Genomic DNA, 19,683 nt, shown 5'->3' on the forward strand with positions numbered 1-19,683 from the left:
AATCCAGACCTTTCACCAACTGAAAACATTTGAAGCTTTATCAGACAACAATGAGAAATACACTCTTCCTCAAAATGCAGCAGCTCAGTTCTCATATGTTTGCTTACTGTTAAAGAGGGGAGGGTGCTAAACAGTACCATAAATGGCCCTGCCCCAACTTTGTTTTTTTGAGATATTCTGATGCCATCAAGTTCAAAATGACACATTTTTTTTTCTTAAAATGTTACATTTCCTCTGCTTAAGCATTTGATGTTTTCTGTGTTGTATTGTGAATAACATGTGGGTCTATGAGACTATTTTTATACAGCATCCCAAGATTTTTGAAACTGGGGTCACAGATTGTTCTTAGAAGAACAGGATATATCTATATTGCTCTAGATTGGTTATCTGCAGCCAACATCTCCCTATTTGGAGAAATCTCTTAACCGCTTACAGAGTCGTGATCACAGTTAAGGTTTAGCAAAATTTGATAATAAAAAATATATCCTTGGTATGTTGAACATGACCCCGGTCTCTAATTGTAAGTTTTAAAGGAAAGACTGCAGCTCACACTGTGAAGCTGTCTACAATAAATCCAGACTGATATAAATAGGGCAAGCTTTAAAAAAAAAAGAAAGATAGAAGCGCATGTGCTTTGATCTTGAAGTAGGTGGCTATTCATCAATTGTGTGTATGTCACACTCTTTCTACTTGGAGTACAGTTAAGAGATGGAAGAAGATGGGAGGACAGGGATGACATGCATTTAAAGTTAACACCCTTAGTTATCACTGTTGATGATCTCATTTAATCTTTCAAGGATAATGTTGGGTGAAATTTGACTGTTGCACAGAACCCATGCAAATGAGCTCTTAATAGCAAAAATAGATGTTAGGATTATAAACTATTAATAGATATCAAACATTTTTTTTATACCTGAGCACAAATCAAATGTGGACACAGCTAACATGAACACAGAAGGATTCAGACAGATAAGCGTATCCCTGACCCTTACAGTGTCTATCAGTGAAGGAGTCCCCATGTCCTGAGGTTAGCGTGGGTGATAAAGCAGTGGTAAATATGTCAAATAAAAACTGAGGCAGAAACGATGCCCTGGTAACGTATCAAGATGATAGGAAGGCAGAGGAAGAGTGAGCGCTGTCCTAATGTTGTTGTGAGATGGAAGAGAGCTGTGGAAGTAGGTGGTGGTGAGGAGAAGAGATTAGGTGGCAGTGATGGTGAGAGTTTTCTTAATGAAGGTTCAGAACAGCACAGAGCCATGCGTGGGAGCTGCAGATCTGCTCAAATCACAGAAAGACATGAAGACTTGCTCTTCTATCAAAGAGTAAATGGCATTCTGGACAGAGTGTGTAGGATAATTGTAGTTCCCATTATAATCCATTTTTAATTTAATTCCTGTGTATTTTCAGGCACCGAAACTAATATCTAAGAAAGTGTCCTTTTTTGTCCAGTTGTAATAGTTTTAAAGAAGTGTTATCTGCTTCTGAGGCCTAACTAAAACTGTTCTGACAGTTTTGTGTATATTAGTGTGTTAGAGTCTAATTTGCATAGCATTTACAACATTCCCAAAGCATTTTCATTTTTATTTTTGTTTGAGCTTCAAGAACACTGTTTTCTGTTTCGGAGATCACCTTGCTGCAGGAGCAGAGGTTTTCAGATTTCTGTATTAATGTCTCCCTGCAGGATAAAACCAAACTCCAATTAAACATATGAGATCTCTTTGCAGCAATAAGATAAACTTGTTTACTGTGGCTGAATTCTCTTATAAAGCAAGTTTCAGATGTCTGAAGGTGTTGATTATATTACAAAACTGAGGTGAACTTCAATATATTATTCTTTGGAAAATGGATAGCAGTTGACCCACATCTATCTCTCCCCCCCCCCCCCCACACACAACACACACATCTAACATCTAACTAAAGAGTAAAACACAACGCAGGTACTTGAGAATAGTGAAGACGAACAAAGAGAAGCCAATAAAGTGTTTTAACTTCTCCTTTCACTCCTGTTAAACGGTCACTGATAGCTGTTCACCAGGAGATGGGAGCTCAGTGAGGATTATTCTGTGGATGTGTGGAGGCTGCTGCTATAATAGTCATCTATCTCCCCGTGGCTTAGTTCCTGCCTTCGCTCTCAAACATACCTCTCCATCATTATGACTCTTGCTAAGCTTACAGGATGCATGCTACACAGAGAACCTCATTCTGTATTATTGACAAATGACAAAAAATGTAATAGAAATCGAGCAGGAAACGCAGTGTATCGAAGATGCAGTCGGGTACAGATGAGGACAGAATTATCAGCCCACATTTTTTACATTATGTTACTCTGCATACACAAAAAAATTTTTTTTTTAAAACTGCCAGGGTTCAAAATCATTATCTCCCCTGATGCTGACAGTTAATTGTGTATCCTTTTTGCTGGATAACAGGCTGAAATCATTTGCCACACATGTTTCCTTAGCAATCCCTGTTTCAAACTCCTCCAGAGTTGATGGTCATCTGGTATGGACCTTGATCTTCAGTTCATACCTGTTCAATGGGATTCAAATGAGGGCTTGAATCACCCCGTCATTAACGTCCACTTTGGTCTTCTGAACAAAGAGCAACATTTGTTTTGGGGCATTGTCATGTTGGGAGACAAAGCGACTGATTTATGTTTTCTTTCAAAATCCTTCTTTTTTGGAGATCACTTCTACTTTGATGAGAATTTGTATGCTAGACACAGTAAAGCATTCCCACAGCATAATACACCCACCACCATGCTTCACTGTGGGGTCGGTCTTCTTTTGACCTCTCCCTTCTTTCTCTAAACATAAGCAGTGTTGATATGACCAAAGAGCTCTTTTGGCCTGCTCTCTCTGAATTTCTTGATGATGTTTCTCACAAGGTATCTTTGATACCATCTCCTGCTTTGTGAGCATCAACAATTCTTTTTCTCAAGTAAAAACTGATTTATTTTGTTTGTGGCACGATGCTTTCTCAAGTGACGGCTCAAACATTCGCTGAAGTTTTTATACTCTGTATAAATTGGAAGATAACCCCTCGGTTTTATTTCACAAGCTTTTGAGCATCACAAAGTTAAAGCACATCATTACACAGTAGTGGTTTGTGCAGTTACTCAATAAAAAGGTCCTTTTTTCCAGGGAGGCTAATAAGATTAACCCTGGTAATTTTTGTTTTTCTGAAATCATTCTGTTATTCTTTGCAAATAGAAATAATGTATGCTTTCTAAAGAAAATTAGTAAGAAAAAACAAGAAAAATATTTTTCTCTGTTTGAAAAAATACTTAAAAATTTAGACAAAATCTTTCAATTTCATGGGGGATCAAATAATTTTGCACATATAATTATTAGACTTCCCTGACTGTGTCTTCCATGAACGCAGTTAGCAATGAAATTGTTTTTTCCCATAGTTTGGAACAGCATGCCTGCCTTTGGCTTTTCTGTGATACAGTTATCACATACAGGGAAATTTGCTTCTTTTTGTTTTCTTCTGTTGTTTTTGTTGTTGTTGCAGGCAGGTCCTTTTTTGTTCCTCAAGTAACCTTTGATGAATTGCAGTTCTTGGCACTTGTACATTGACTTCATTTTTCAGCCTTGGATGAAATGCATAAGTGCAGGCTTATCTTGTTCAGTAATGTGATGTAGTAATGCTGCATATGATTTAAGGTTCTGCATTAAATCTGTTGTCTCATAAAGTATAGGCAAATACATCACATCGTGTGTTTGTTTACCTTGGCCTTTTATTCTTGTCAGTCTTATTATTATGATATCAAAGCACTAACTAAACATTTCTCATGCGCCAAGGTGCAATCAGAAAAGTGTGAGTCAGCTAAGTGATTATGGATATGTTTATATGATTTAATAGCTTTTATAGTGGGGGGAAATGAGATTAATGACCACCAGCCTGGCAGATGGATTTTCTAAGGTGAAATGGGAAAAAAACTCTGTTTCACACTCACAACACGCCACTTCCATCGCTCTCTCGGTCTCTTTCGCTCATACTCACTTGTCAGATTCCTCGCGCTCTCTCACTCACAGGCTCACCGACACATTATTGTGTGTTTTCACAAAGGCAAGAAAAAGAATGTGAGCTGCAGGCAGGCATTGTGTGGGTATTCTTTTCCTTTGCAGTAATCAATAGATAGAGCGGACAAAAGAAAAGGAAAAAAAAGTACATCAGTGCATGATGAGTTCTTTATTTTTATCTTGTTACACGACATGGAAAGAAAACAAAACAGAAAACTGCTGTTTGCAGCTGTAACAGGCTTAATCTTCAGTATGTGTGATGCAAAACTGCAGAAATGCATTGTGGATGTGTTTTTTAATAGAATCTGTTATATAACATTTTTTGAGAACAGCGTTTTGCAGATCGGTAACGGTGCAGCAATAAGGGAAAGGGTTTCAACACATTCAAGCTAATCCTGTGGTTTGTATATTGGCCACTAAAGGAGGGTTGCCCGTGCGACCTACTTACATATGGTGGATGGCATAGTTTCGCCAGGTGCTTAGGGCACAGCAGTCTCCTTGTTGTTTCTTCCGGCACAAACCTTTGAGGGCTTAAATATTTTAAACACTTCTGAAAGTTTGATGGGTCCAAGGATGGCAGCGACTTTAGGGAAGTGCAGGAGGAGAGGATTGTTGCTGGGGAGGGTTATGTTGTAGAGATTCGGAGAAAGATGAAAGCGCTGAAGCGATTATGTTTACATTTTTTTAATAATTTCAATCAAGCTTTTCAAAGCAGCTACTTTTCTGACGATTGTCAGTGGAAAGTGAAGATATTTCTATTTTAGACAAAACTAGCTAACTAGTTATATATCAAAGCATAGTGGAGAGATTAACTAACAGTATAAATATTACATAGTACAACATAGACGTAGCCAACATCACATTAAATGAAGTCCCATTTTAAGTCCCTGAGATGAGCGTTTTCGCTGTCTTTGTGTTCTGAAACTGGATGTGATGAGCGAGAGCTTGATCTTGCTGTTCATTGGCTAATTACTTGTTGATCACAAGTTGTTAGCCAATAAACACACCCGTTCTGACATTTAGAGTAAGGAGATTTTATATAATGGACTTCGTGTTTTATTCAACAGGCCCCAAAATGAGTGACTGAGACCATAAAATCACCAGCAAAGTTTTTCATAAGGTCGAAATCTGTTTAGACTTCTATTGAGGTTTCACACCATGACTTTATGTGCACATTGTTTGAGATTTGTTCACCAGATTAGATGGAGTACAACCACTGGTTGTTAGGGAAACATTCCCCAATTGGTTTGCAGTAGTTCCCGGAGGTTGTTGGCTCTCACTGGGTGAAATCAGTTGCAAAGAAGGCAGTGAACCAAAAACCTCCCAGTAGATTGCCATGGTTGCCTGCATGTTTGACTGCAAACACTTTATCTATCAGCCGAGCAGTAGTAAAACTTGAAAAAGTGCAAGGCGATCTGGAAGTGGAGAAGGATAACCTTCAAAGTAAAATTTGTGCTTCAGAGCTTGTGAACGTTTTAAAAAGCACAGCTTTTACTTTAACCTCCTAAGACCCGAACTCTTCCATGGCATGCATTTTTAATTTCTCTTTGATATTTGGGCTGATTGGGACCTGAATGTAAAAACAAAGAATTACCAGATTTTTTTTAACCTGATTTTTGTTTCTAAGAAAAATAAGAGCCACATATGAGGACATTCGTTTAAGATTTCGATAGATCAGTGGCAGTATAATGTCCTCGTAAGTGGATATCAGGCCCTTGTAGAGCAAAATTGAGTATTTTGGTCTAAATAACCCAAAATGTGATGTCCACATATGTGGACGCCAGGTCCTAGGAGGTTAAAGACAAATTGTTTCCTTTTAATGTTACACTTATTCAAGTTTTAATACAGCTCAGCTCATAGTTTAACTGCTGTGTTTGTAGACATGCCTTATTCAATTGAGCCTACATTGTCGCCATGATTGTCATGTTCAAAATGGCCAACAAGTTAGTGGTCACATGTCTACAAAACCTCAATAGGTCAGGATGTCATTTTAAGCTACACCCCTCATCCCCTAGTAGTTGTTAAAAAGAACTGCATTTAGTGAACATTCGTGTATGAAAAGCTGAAATCACCAACATCTGGGGTCCATATATTGGAGCTGTTTTGTAATGTTAGGCCCTTCGGTATCTACAGCTGTTGTCTGTGATAGGTCAGTGGAAGAACATCAGGGTAAGAGAGAGTGTATGGCAATCAATTACACTGGAAACAGCCTAGTTTGCGATGTGTGCGAGGTGTGTAGCTGGAACTGAGGGACTAAAATATATCATTCTTGTAACTTCTTGAAAGCAGCAGCTGAAATAAAGAGATCACAAAGGACTTTAAAAAAAACTTTTTAGAGAAGTGACAGATTGAGGTGATGTTGCATTGAGGGCAGTAATTGCTGCATTTAAAAGGGCTAATTAAACTGTTCTCTAAAATCCTTTTTTCTTTTTTCTTTTTCTTTTAAATCTACAAGACTCAGTTTGAAGAGATAATGTGATTTTTGAACGACAACCTTTCAGGTGTTACAAATCTCAGGTGACAGCTGCTAAATGTACCCTACTGTGGTTGGTAGCTGAAGGTGATCCACTTGTCATTATTTCTCCCTCCTGTGTTAGGGAGGCCTGATGCACTGCTCCATGATTCATGGCTATGAAACTCTGGCCTGAACTGTAACACTGCAAGTCATGTGTTAGCATTGTTAGTCTTCATGGGACATATTCTTGTCCATCTGGCTAGAAAACAAAATACATAAACAAATAAGGAATACCACTATGGCATACAGCCACATTTTAATTTGTTTTTTGGAAATGAACGTATCTTAAGCAGAACTAGAGAGGTTGTGTGACAGTAAAATCAAGGATTGGATCGAGTAGGTTCCATTTCAGATTATACTCATATACTCGTTTTTTTTGTTGTTGTTGTTGTTTTTATAGCTGTAGCTGAAACACATGCACTAATAGGCTGAACATTATGAGCACTCCTGCCTAATATGCTGTCGGTCTTTTTTGTGCTCCGGCCTGCTTTCAAGACCTCTGAGGACACCTTATCCAGCACCAAAATGTTTGAAGCAGATGCTTTAAGTCCATTTATAGTTTTTCCCTCATCGACACTGCCTGGGAGACCCCACATTTGTTATAATTTCTGAGATGTTTGGAGTAATGGCAGAGTGAAAATATCAATTCTAGTCGACAGAAATACCTCAAACACTTCCAGTTCAATAAAGTGAGATGATTATAAGGAATTAAACTTTGATATACAGAACAGTGCACACAAAGATACGAAGGTGGAGCAGCCCTTTTTTGCGAAGCACTACATAGACAAACAAAGCAGCCACAGTCTTTAGCAGCACATTTCCTGTAAGGACGGAGCTGAGAGGCAGGAAGGTCTGACTGCCGCTATCTGGCTTTTATATATTTATTTTATCACACCAGGTAGATATCAGATGCTTTTTCACACACTTGCATCACCCGTGCAAAATTCTTAGAAATCTGAGAGCGACAGACCTGGTGAGTGAAACCAGATATGAAATTAGTAAGTCACACCTTAAATAAAATTATACCAAGTCACTCCCATTCTCTGTTGCTTGCACCACTCTGTTATTTTTACCTCTTGTTGTCACCTCTTAACACAGTTTTCATTGACTATCTTTCAGTTATCCAGCTGTATGTGAGTTCCTACAGAGCAATAACTTATTATCCATAATCCGAGCGCACGAAGCACAAGATGCTGGGTATGTAGTCGCTACAAAAAGCACGGAAAGACACACCTATGCACACAAACAAAAACAAATGAATGTTTACCTATTTAAGAGCAATGCTCTGCTTTTCTTCTGTCTTCACCTCCACGTAATGGCCTTGAAGCTACCGGATGTACCGTAAAAGTCAGACGACTGGATTCCCATCCCTCATTACCATCTTCTCAGCGCCAAACTACCTGGATGTTTACAATAACAAAGGTCAGAATATCTCTTCATCTGTTTTGGCCCCATTTTTCATCATCATGTGCAGTTCTGTTGGTTTGTTGTTGTTTTTTTCCTGTGTGCGATATTGTGTTGCTTTCTTGCTGCTGTTTTTATTTAGAATGACAAATATGGGTCCGAATTATATTACATCATGTAGAATGAACACGTTCGTTTATTAAATGTTGCAACAGAGAATAGTAAAGTCTGCTGCTGGAAAGGATAGAGATTCCTCCAGTGGAACACCTGCACCACTTTCATTTTAGCTGAATCTAGGTTGTAACTAACTGATGAAAAATAACAGATTTGTAGATCATCAGAAGCACATTTTGGCATTTTATAAACCTTAAAACGTGGCCCTACATCTGATTAAAAAGATTGCCAATAGGCTCCTCAGACTTACGTACTAAAATGTTTTTAACAATACAAACTGCAGTGCACGAGTTAGTGCAACTGCATGTAGCTGTGTGCAGGCATAAAAATGCATCAGGGAGGCCCCGTTTGTTTGTGTTCTCAGATCTGTGTCTTGGTTGCCATAGGCTATGTTAGATGGGGAACGTGGGAGGGACTGTCGGCATTGCTGACTATCTCCATGTGGCTTTATTCCTCCTGATATAACAGTGTCAGCAGTCCCCTGCCTCTGCTAGGCCATCTAGTGGCTGACTTTCTTTTATTTTTCTCCCCTCTCTTGAACATCACTGAGTATAAACATGTTATGGTTCCTCTGAGGACACATCAGAATGAATCTCACACTGAATCTTAATAACTCTGGAGCAGGATTTTAACACAAAAAAAGTATGTAAATTTATCTCCAATAGGCTTATTTAAATCAAATAATACTCAAGATTAAAACTATTCTATGACTGCTTGAGTCGTGGTGACACAGTTATGTCACAGTTATTATCATTAAATGATTTTAATCACAACTGTGATATGCCGTAGTTGCTATGCATCAACGGAAATGCAGAGAAATAAAGTTACTACCAGTGTTTACAGTGCTGTCAGGGCTGTGAGCAACACATGTAGCAGAGTGTATCACAGCTGAACAGACAGAGGCAGAGTGCCAAGCAGTGTCTTAACTCTAACTCGCTTGTATGTAGCGGGAAAGTTTACAAATGATTACCTCACTCACTAGAGTTTTAACATACCATATGTTAAATATTGGCTTTCTACTCGCTACATCATGCTTTCACTGGGCAGCAGTGGCACTATTGAATCTGAAATCTACATAAATTTGCTATTCTAATCTAGAAATCCTTATCCTCACATACAAGATTATAAATAATCAGGCCCTTTCATACCTTAAAGACCCCGTATCACTACACTATCCTAATAGAGCACTTTCCCCCCTTTGCCTTCTGGCTTACTTGTGGTACTAGGATAGTTAAAAGTAGAATGAGAGGCAGAGCCTTTAACTTCTAGTCCCTTCTTCAGTGGAACCAGCTCCCAGTTTGGATTCGGGAGACAGATGCACTCTCTAATTTTCCGATTAGGCTTAAAACTTTCCTTTTAGATGAAGCTTACAGTTAGGGTGGATCAGGTGACCCTGAACCCTCCCTTAGTAATGCTGCTATAGGTTCAGACTGCTGCAGGACTTCCTATGATACACTAAGCATTTCATATCTACTCACCTCTTCTCACATTTATATACCACTGCAGCATGCCATTAAATCACTGCGTGCTCACAGAGGTTCATCTGATTATTGGGGTTTTCTCCCTACCTTGCACTCATTGAGCTCCTTGAGGCAACCATTTATGTGATCTGATGTCATATAAATACACTTGAATGGAATTTTATTAAATTATTCATTAGACCATTTAATGAATTCTATTCTCTTTTATATGAATACTTCATATCTGCTCTATGGATCTATGTAAAAGGAATTTTATGTTGCCTTCATCAGATCTATAACTACATATTAATGCCATAAAATGTTATGAGACTTTATGGAAAGTTTTCCTCTTCTGTGTCTCACCTGCCCCAACAGCTGCTGTACTGAAATATGAAAATAATGTGATGAACATCCGACAGTTCAACTGCTCACCCCATCCCTACTGGCTGCCCAACTTCATGGATGTCTTCACCTGGTCTCTGCCGTTTGTTGGAGAAAAAGGTATTTGTATTTGTCTGGGTTTGTTTGGGGGGGGGTCAGTTTTCTCCACGGCTCATTGCTCAGTGACTTTACCTTTGTTACACTCTCTATTTTTTATCCCAGTCACAGAAATGCTGGTGAACGTGCTGAGCATTTGCTCTGATGATGAACTCATGAATGATGAAGATGAGATTTTTGATGGTAAGATGTTTTGTAAATAAACATGCCATTTTTCATTTTTTAGTATTTATTATTGTTCATTTAAACTTTTCATACACTAAACTACAGATGTGTGAAATATTGAAGGAAAGGCTAACCTATTGTATCTCATTATGGTAACGTTAACATTGATTGATGAACACAGTAATCACAGGTTTGTGGACAAAAACAACCACACAGAGACGCTGGGGAGGAGGTAGTGTATGTCTGATTTCAAACATACTTGCTTGTAGCGGGTGAATGCTGAGCCAAAGGACTTCCTATAGCCAGGTAAACTTTGCGTTCTGTGTTTCAGCAGAATGTCATAGAGGTGCAGTGCACACAAAGTGTATTAACAAGCCTTGAAATTAAGGTAAATTCAAAGAGTTTCCCACAAGTCCAGAACACAGCGGCTTTTTCCTGCTTTTACTTTTCGTAGTCCCACCCTAGACACATCTGGCCAATAAGTGGACTGAATGTCCTCATGTGGTTTGTATTGAGGTAATGCAGGTCGCTTTTAGTTTTCTCTGTGTTAAAAGAAACCAAAGTGCAGGTTAAAGGCTACAAGTTTACAAACTCTTCAACTGATTTAGACCACAGTAAAACCACAGTAAACGAATTCCAGGTGTGAAAATGCCCTAACATGTCAATCTTAAATCTCCAGAAAAGGGTTGAAGATGTGGAGACTGTTAAGGCCATTGCAGTTTTACACTATTTTTAAACTTGTCAATACGATGAAGGTGATGACTCTGAGCAGCTGCGTATTGATTTACAGCAACCCTTCTCTAGAATGCGACAAGTGGACCCAAACCATGCCAGCAAAATGCACCTTCACAGCATAATAAAACCTCTCGTTGTAGGGGTCGAGGATTGAGGCCTTTCTTTGATTTGTCGCCCTTTTGTAAATCTCCCAGTGAAATGTGGACAGTGGCGGTCAATGCTGGCCTTTAGTGACATTTTATGATTTTATGCAGCCCACGACTCTAGCAAGGAATGAATTTACTGGACATTTCATTCCTTTACAGCTCATCATTATGCTGTTTAAATTCACAGCTAAAAAGCTATTAGCCAGCAAAAAAAACCCATCACATGTACTCAAATGGTTTGAGCATATTTATATGAACGCTCGCTAAAAAATGCTTTGAAAACTTGAGAAAGCTCGCTGTAAAGCATGACAGTGACCTAGGACCTATTATAATATCACACATTATTATCAGGTGACAGATAATTAACAGAACATTCTTTGTGTCTAAAGGCTTCAAACAAGTTTTTCATGCACTGTGAAGCTTTATGACACCATCTCTTATTCAGAAAGCCTTTAATGACCGTATACATGTTCCTTTGCAGCCAACGCAGCTGCACAACGCAAGGAAGTGATCAAAAACAAGATCCGCGCTATCGGGAAGATGGCCAAAATGTTCTCTGTTCTCAGGTACATTATTTACACGTGTGTAGAGGTATGATTTCCAAAAAAATATTTTTTTCCAATCTAGAGTGCACTCTGTATGTATATCTACTGTTATGAGAGTGGGGACATCCAGTAAAATCGTTTAGCTGCATTTTCTGATCTGTTTGCTGGCCTCTGTCTGTCCTGCAGAGAGGAGAGTGAAAATGTGTTGACGCTTAAGGGCCTGACGCCCACTGGCATGCTGCCAAGCGGGGTTCTTTCTGGAGGCAGACAGACACTGCAGAGTGGTGAGTACGAGGCTGGGCCTAAGCCTGTTCGCCATCATTTTCTTCATGACCGACATCAGTCCCCTCCATGACTCTTATCTCTCAAACTGTCTCTCTTCTGCCTTTTGTTCTTCTCTACCTTAAATTAAGTTAGCTTTGTTTTAGCCTCTTACTGACGTTCTTAACTGAAGAGCCTAAGTTAACGTAAAGGTCCAGTCTTCTAGTTTTTTTAATAGTTTCACATGATGACAGTCATACAAATATGCAAGACAACTGCATCAGTGCTCAGAACAAGTTGTCTTGAATTCAAAGTTCAGACCTAACATTTAAGCTGCTGTGCTTTTTTGAGACTTATTTATAGGTGGCAGAAAAACTCATTCACAGCAGCACACCACTTTTATTTCATTTATTTATTTATTTTGTTCGAAACTGATGTGATGCAAACAAAGTTTATAGACAGGGGTGCACATAAGTGGTCCGCAGGTGCACATGCGCTGTCAAAATCAAAGACGCAGGTGCACATGCGCTGTCAAAATCAAAGACGCGCACCAGATAAGAAGTTGCAACGTGCGTTTGCGTACATATAAAAGGCAGTGTTTTTGTCCACTAGAGTGGGATTTTCACGCCATATTCTGTACCACATCTCTGTGCGTTCATCATTTGTTTGAAGCCAGCTCACCTCCTGCAACCACTTTTCAGAGAATACGCGCTTCTTTTGCGGTTCGGACTCCTGACATTTCTTTGGAGGTGGAGGAACACCAAAGTAACTGCTTAAAGGAGCTTGCTTCTTCGACATCTTTAAAAGTTCTAAACAAATGTCTGTCCTCCTCCAGAAAATCTTATGTACGCAAACGCTGGTGCACCCCTGTTTATAGACATTACTTATTTCCAAAACAATGTCCCTCTTTGGGCTTTTATGCCCATGAAGGACTGTAAAGATTTACAGCGTGCAATTAAATCAAATGGTTGGGTCTGATTATTGGTGGTGGGGGGGTCATAACCCCCCTAACCCCCCTGGAAATTACGCCCCTGGTAGGAATACACTTTGGGGCCAGACTGTTTATACATTTAACAATTAATTTAAGAAAACAGAGATGAAACTCTCAAAACTAAGTATTATAATCTTTTAGAAATATTACAATGATGCCACCTAACAGGCTTTTTATCCATTATTTTGAAACAAAGGAATTGAATATAGTGCTAAGCAACTACAAGTTATTTCTGTCATCTTATCTAATATATGTATATATATATATATTTTGTTTTTCTCAGCCTACTACTTCTGCCATCTAATTGTCCCTCACAGTTTCTTTCTTCATGCCTCTGTCTTAATAATTTTTCATACAGTTTTTCTAACCCCAGATTGACAGTATTTCTCTCAGTACTAATGCATGGCGTTCCTCTGAGTTTGGCTGCATTGCCAATATCTCATCCGGCCTAACACGAGCTGCCTTTTTCGCTGGGGCTGCATTTTACATTTGCATGGCTTAATCAGGAGTAACCCGATCCCCTCCTCCCCCCTCAGCCACCATTGAAGCCATTGAAGCCATCGAGACGCATGATGAGGACGGAGAAGGTAAACCCCCACCCATCTCCCACCCCTCTCAGTATATCATCAGGTTCTCCTGGAGTAGGGGCCACCTGCCACTAACATTTTCATGTGCACAACAGCCCACAAAATAATTCCTCCACTCTTATAACTCTTTAATCTGGTATGGCTGGCACTTTACTTTGCAGAGATTAGATTAAACAGAAAAACCAACTAGATGATTGGATTTAAACTTTTAGAAGAGATGGAACTTTATAAAGGACCGTGAGCTGGATTTTAACACAGTTGTGTGTAATGTAGACTCTTTTATCGCAGGGAAATACTGGCAGTGTTTGCTGGGTGGGGGGCTGGTGTGGTATCATGTTCATGTACGGTAACTCTTGAGTCAGTGCACTAAGGTTGGAAGGAACTGTTTCACACCTAATGCAGTATTCCTGTTCCTTGTGGACAGATGAAAAGACGTTGATAAGCATCCACAGTGACTGCAGCATACATTTGCATTTAGTAATTAGAAAGTGGGCAAGAAAGGGAAAAACACTACTTAAAAGAGAGGAATTACTTTTTAAGGGATATATATTCATAATAAATGAAAACACTGCAAAGTCAAGTGCTGCTAAGAGATGCATGACTAAAGCCCATTATTTTGGGTTTGGCTTGTAAATGGCCTCCATCTGGTACTAAAAAGTGTTGCATGCAGAAAAACAAGAAACGGCCCAGCACATCAACATGAAATATGCACCCCTGTGTCTGAGTTCCTGAGGTAATCTTAACTCATGAACGAAGAGTGAGAGATTTACAGCTTTGTTTATCCGACACATTATTTGTGCACTTTAAACAAAACTAAAGTAGCAGGATGACTGACAAGGGACATTGTAGCAAGTGGTGTTCGTTTTATTGAGAAAAAAGGGCAAGATTACAAACCATTGACTGAAGTCACTTTCTCTACCATGCAGTTTATGACTGGATTATTTAAAAAAGAGGTATATCACAGCTTGAAGTAACAAACATGCAGACTTGTAGACTTTGTAGACCTTTTTTTAATCCTCTAGGTCTGTAGGCCTCGCAACTGGGTGGAAACTGCCTGACAACTACCAGTGAGTGTTTGCTGGTGTTTGCCTAAGGACCAGTAGCTGACTCAACGGTAACCACTGGTTGCTAGTGAAAAATGTCTATTCCCTGAATGGCTGACAAGTAGTTGCAGGAAGCTACTTGCTGTCGCTAGGTGACATTGGTTGCCAAGGTGTATACAGTGCTGCATAGAAAACCTTCTTTGTATTATACTGATTTTGCTGCGAGCTGACTGCTGCGGTTACATGTACTTTGCATGGAAGATGTTAAATTGTCTGCAAAGACTCACTTACTGCTGTAATGCAAACAGGAAACGTAGGCCGTTTGCTTACGAAAATTTACCTTTGGAAACATGTTGGGTTCAGCAGCAAAACACACTTTTAAGGCAAACAGCAGAGACCATCTTTGTGACTGATTTCATCTAGTGGCACCCACTCACCAGTCATGATTTTCCCTAGTAACCAGAGGTTGTCAGGGGGTTGCTGACCAGTCTCTAGGCCTGTGTGACTGAGGTCTAAGGAACATCAGTTGAGGGAAGGGCAGTTTAACTACAAGAAAGCAGCTGTCATGAGGAATGCTTGCCATGTCACTATTGTTAGTTGCAGAGATGAGTGATTAGTTTATATCAACAGCATGTGACCATGCGCACTTTAATAAAAAAGAGTATACTAATCCATTAATTAGGGGCGATTGTGGCTCAAGAGTTGGCAGTTCGTCTTGTAATCGGAAGGTTGCCGGTTCGAGCCCCGGCTCGGACAGTCTCGGTCGTTGTGTCCTTGGGCAAGACACTTCACCCGTTGCCTACCGGTGGTGGTCAGAGGGCCCAGTGGCGCCAGTGTCTGGCAGCCTCGCCTCTGTCAGTGCGCCCCAGGGCAGCTGTGGCTACAATATAGCTTAGCATCACCAGTGTGCGAATGACTGAATGTAGTATAAAGCACTTTGGGGTCCATAGGGACTAAGTAAAGCACTATACAAATACAAGCCATTTAATGAAATAAGCTCACTGATTCCTAATACGACTCACATTCTGAATTTACACATCTTCATTAGTTATAATCCCTGGGAAATCACAGCAGCAGTTCATGTCTTGGGAGGGTATGTATCATATTAAGAACACTCTGGAACTGCGGAGTTACGTGAAGATCCTGATCCCTTTATTTGTGTTTTTCAGCTATCCGTGGGTTCTCCCCCCAGCACAAGATCACCAGCTTTGAGGAGGCAAAGGGCTTGGACCGCATCAATGAGCGTATGCCTCCTCGCAAAGATGGGGTGAACCATGTGGGTCACTCCATTGGAAAGATGAATATGTCAGAGGCAAACGGCACAGAAGACAACAGCAACATCCAGTGATGTGCTGTCTGAGCCTCAGAACTGCCGGTGGCTGCGCAGCAAGAACTTTGCTAAATCCTGAATTCAGGCCTCTGAACATAAAATAAAACAGGCCCTCAGATAGAAAATGAAATCTGCAGCAAATCTAAAATGGCAAAAAGGTCATTTCTTTCATGACACTATGTCATTGCACGGTTGGGGGAGGGGGGAGTTGGGTTCACGGCAAAGGGCAGGCATAAGGAGAGATGAGCAGGCTTCAGCTCGACTGAAAAAAAAAGTCAAGTGATTGAAAGTTGTGTCTGCCTGTTGTTCCCTTTCTCAATTCAATTACAGACTGAATTGTTGGGGGTTGTTTTGTTTTAAGCGCTGACACGTGTCCGCTCCTTCATCACAGGGCCTGACAGCAGACATAATTGCAGTATCCATGCCTCACAAATCATTTTAACTGTTTTATAAGGTGTTTATTATGAGTCACTCACAAATTCACTTGATGAGGAAAACGATCTTGTTTACCTACATGTTTTGCTAGTATTAGATCACACCACTTCATCAGAAAGAAAGAAAGAAAGAATAAAAAAGCAAAATGCGTACCTCTTCAAACCTGCAGTGCAATCTTACTTTTGAACTTTAATTTATTGATTTACCTTGTGGTAAGAAGCTGTTGTCCTGCATGGGAAAGAGGACAGGGTGCTTTGGCCCAGCCACCAAAGATCAAACTCCACTTTGCGTATGTCTCCGTAATCTCCAGCACTGCTCCTTTCCTCACCTTCCTCGCTGTCAGCCGTCTCCTAGCAAGACATAACTTGGAGGGGATGTGGGAAGAAAAGGGAGGGGGATGAAAGGAGCATTGTGAAATTTTTATTCCACCTCTTACTGTAGATATCCCAGTATCAAAAATTACATACAGTCCGAAAACGTCACACTACCCCAAGAAGTTCAGAAAGTGCAACATTTGTAGGTGAATCTCAGAGGGTTTTATTTTATGTGCTTGTATCAGAGTTATTTACTTTCTCTTCACTGTCTGTTTACACATTTCACATGAGAAAAGGGCAAAAAATTATACAGTTACTTTTTGGGACATTTTACACCTGAGCATTCTCTGCTGAAGGATGCTTAGTGTCACGGGTATTTCATCTCTTCTCCATCGCTATGACTGCCAACATTGTGGAATTAACACTAATTTCTGGACCTCAGAAGAAAGGTTTTTAAATTGTGGGACGTACCCTGCTATCAGACACCACCCAATATTTCTCACCTGCTTATTGCTAAAGATAAAATAGTTGGTGCAGTCAAATATGAAACCAGCGCCCTTTGAGTTTGCAAATTCAGTGAGATTTCATGCCACACACTGAACTGTATACGATGAAGAAATTCTGCAAATGTGTTGTTGAAAGCTTCTCTAAAAGCCACACCATTGCGTCACTTAAAGCAAGCAGGCTTGGAGCTAAACTGAAACATATTGACATGATTTGCTTTGATGACGAATCCTGACCAGAATTTAGTTAATGGATATCAAATTGTTGGACATTAAATACATGAATCTGTTAATCTGTTTTTTCTAATTTAAGTAGAGTAGGGAAGCAGGCTGAGAAAATCTTTAATGGGATCTCAATGAAATAGATCCCCATGGCCAACAATAAGTAAGTAAGTAACTAAGTTTAAGCAGAAACACTTCGAAATCTGGGAGAGTCACACCCAACACCTACTATATACATTTCTACAAATTCCTATCGTACATCAATATTTTTTCTACTTTATATTCCATCTTTCTATTTAATGATAAAGGTATGTGAATTAAGGATGAACAAAAAGTGATTTTTACACACAGCATCTATGGTATGGAACGCATCAATGCATGCAGTTAAGTTCCTAATTGTTATGTGAGATTATAATTGTGATCGTTGTGTTTCAAATAGTAAACTTAAATTTATTTATTTTGAAATTCTATTGTTAGTTTTATTTGTCTTGTTTTATACATTTTATAAATAGGCTTCCTTTAGTTGATTTGGTCCATATTTTTTTTTTTTCATTCTGTTATTAATTACCACTGCTTTTAATTTTATATTAGTTTTATTGTATGCAGAGATGCCCTTCTAAGGTGTTACGCATTGTGTTTTAAATTTTTTCTGTTGTACTGATGTACAGAACATGTTCAGTAGTGTGAATGAATATAATCTCAGTGAAAAGCAACTTTCAGGCTGCCAAAGCATGATAGCATGGTTTTCAGATGTAAATGAACTGGACACAAAGAAAATCATGTGTCACACTTACATTTAACAGGAAACATTGTACTCTGGTTATATTTACTGCAGATATTATTATTGTTACAATTTAGCTTATGGTTACTTTCCTTCCTCTGTTTCTGGGTCTTGTATGGTCTACATGCATATTTCAACAAACAAATATAATGGATTTTATCTTGCAGCATTTTTTTATTATTATTATCTATCAAAATATGTTTGGGCATTTGACCTCCTAAATAATACACACATTGTAAGCATGCCCTATGGGACAAATCACATTTTTTTACTCTTGAATAAAATATGCATGAACAAAATGTGTGATGTCATTTTTTTTACGTCTCAACCGTGGAAGTACATTTTAACCTGTGAAATCTTTTAAAAGTTTCATTAGGTATATCTGGAAGACAATTCATGCAGACTCCCCAAAAGTGGACAACAGAAGAGTGGAAAAATGTTGCGTAGTCAGATGAATCTCAATTTCTGCTGTAAAATGCAGATGGTAGGGTCAGAATTTGGCATGACCATGAAAACAAGGCTCAATCCTGCTGGTGATGCAGTGTTGTAGGGGATATTCTTTCCACACACTGGGCCCCTAAATATCAACTGAGCATCATTCATACACTAGCCTACCTGAGAATTGTTACTGACCATGTTCATACCTCGATAACCGTAATGTATTCACATCATAGATGTGCAGCCGACAAATCAGCAGGAACTGTGTGATCGTGTCATGTCAACATGGACCAAAATCTCTGAGGAATATGTCAAGCACCTTGTTGAAATCTGTACAACATAAAATTAAAGCAGTTATGAAAGCAAGAAGAGGTCCAATCCTAAAGGCATACTTTATCACCATAACAGTAATTTACTGTTAAGATTTTCTGTAAAAACTTTAATTTTCCAGTTTAAGACTGTTATTTTAAAGTGTACCCACTGTTATCTACATGTTTCTACTGAAAAAACATTACATTACTCTAGTGTAGAATAATCTAAACTATAGAAACTATATAATACTATATCAAATATTTGGTTGCCATGTTGTCAAAAACAGCTCATTACTGTAAAATGTGTTAAAGTACAGTAAAGCTGTTCCAAATGTTAGGAAGATTCTCAGTATGCCTTTTTATGTCAGTGCTCCAGAATGCTGAAGTCAATTTATTTATCTTTATGAACCAGATTTAAAAAAAGTACTGTATGTACAGTAAAGTATTTGATTACGCTTCTTGACATTTAATTAAGTGTGCCTTATTTTATGCCATAAACAAAAGCAATCATGATAGTGAGCCATTGTCTCAGACTTAAAGACAATTATATGTAATTTTGTGTGTTGAGCCTTTTTTTGTTCAGTACAACCTACAGTTCATTGTATGGTAATTTTAACACTTGAGCAAGTTTAGTAAGTCCCATTTGTTAACCATGCCGGAGGGAGATGGGATTTTACTCAGAATGCAGATTAATCAAAAAGCTCGACTACCAGAAGTTATTTTTTTCAGAAGCTTTTCCTTGTGTGTGTATATATACACTTACATGTTTTTAAAGGCACATTTTAAACCTTATTACA

At 39.0% G+C, this 19,683-nt stretch overlaps 1 protein-coding gene across 2 annotated transcripts in view; it reads left to right on the forward strand.

Moving 5' to 3' along the window:
• Nucleotides 1-18,436, forward strand: part of ppp3ca (protein phosphatase 3, catalytic subunit, alpha isozyme) — a 31,012-nt gene extending 12,576 nt beyond the window's left edge. The window contains exons 7-14 of one of the 2 annotated variants that reach the window (XM_005941392.3): nucleotides 7,663-7,740; nucleotides 7,871-7,965; nucleotides 9,957-10,082; nucleotides 10,185-10,262; nucleotides 11,607-11,691; nucleotides 11,857-11,954; nucleotides 13,459-13,509; nucleotides 15,722-18,436. In XM_005941392.3, the coding sequence (XP_005941454.1) occupies nucleotides 7,663-7,740; nucleotides 7,871-7,965; nucleotides 9,957-10,082; nucleotides 10,185-10,262; nucleotides 11,607-11,691; nucleotides 11,857-11,954; nucleotides 13,459-13,509; nucleotides 15,722-15,900 (790 nt within the window). In that variant the 3' untranslated portion in view covers nucleotides 15,901-18,436. The remainder of the gene's footprint in view (nucleotides 1-7,662; nucleotides 7,741-7,870; nucleotides 7,966-9,956; nucleotides 10,083-10,184; nucleotides 10,263-11,606; nucleotides 11,692-11,856; nucleotides 11,955-13,458; nucleotides 13,510-15,721) is intronic. The other variant, XM_005941393.3, reaches the window with a different exon arrangement.
• The last annotated feature ends 1,247 nt before the right edge of the window (nucleotides 18,437-19,683 follow it).

Source organism: Haplochromis burtoni, unplaced genomic scaffold (genome assembly GCF_018398535.1).
Source record: "Haplochromis burtoni strain Fernald_Lab_line unplaced genomic scaffold, NCSU_Asbu1 Contig_318, whole genome shotgun sequence".
Lineage (NCBI taxonomy): Eukaryota > Metazoa > Chordata > Actinopteri > Cichliformes > Cichlidae > Haplochromis > Haplochromis burtoni.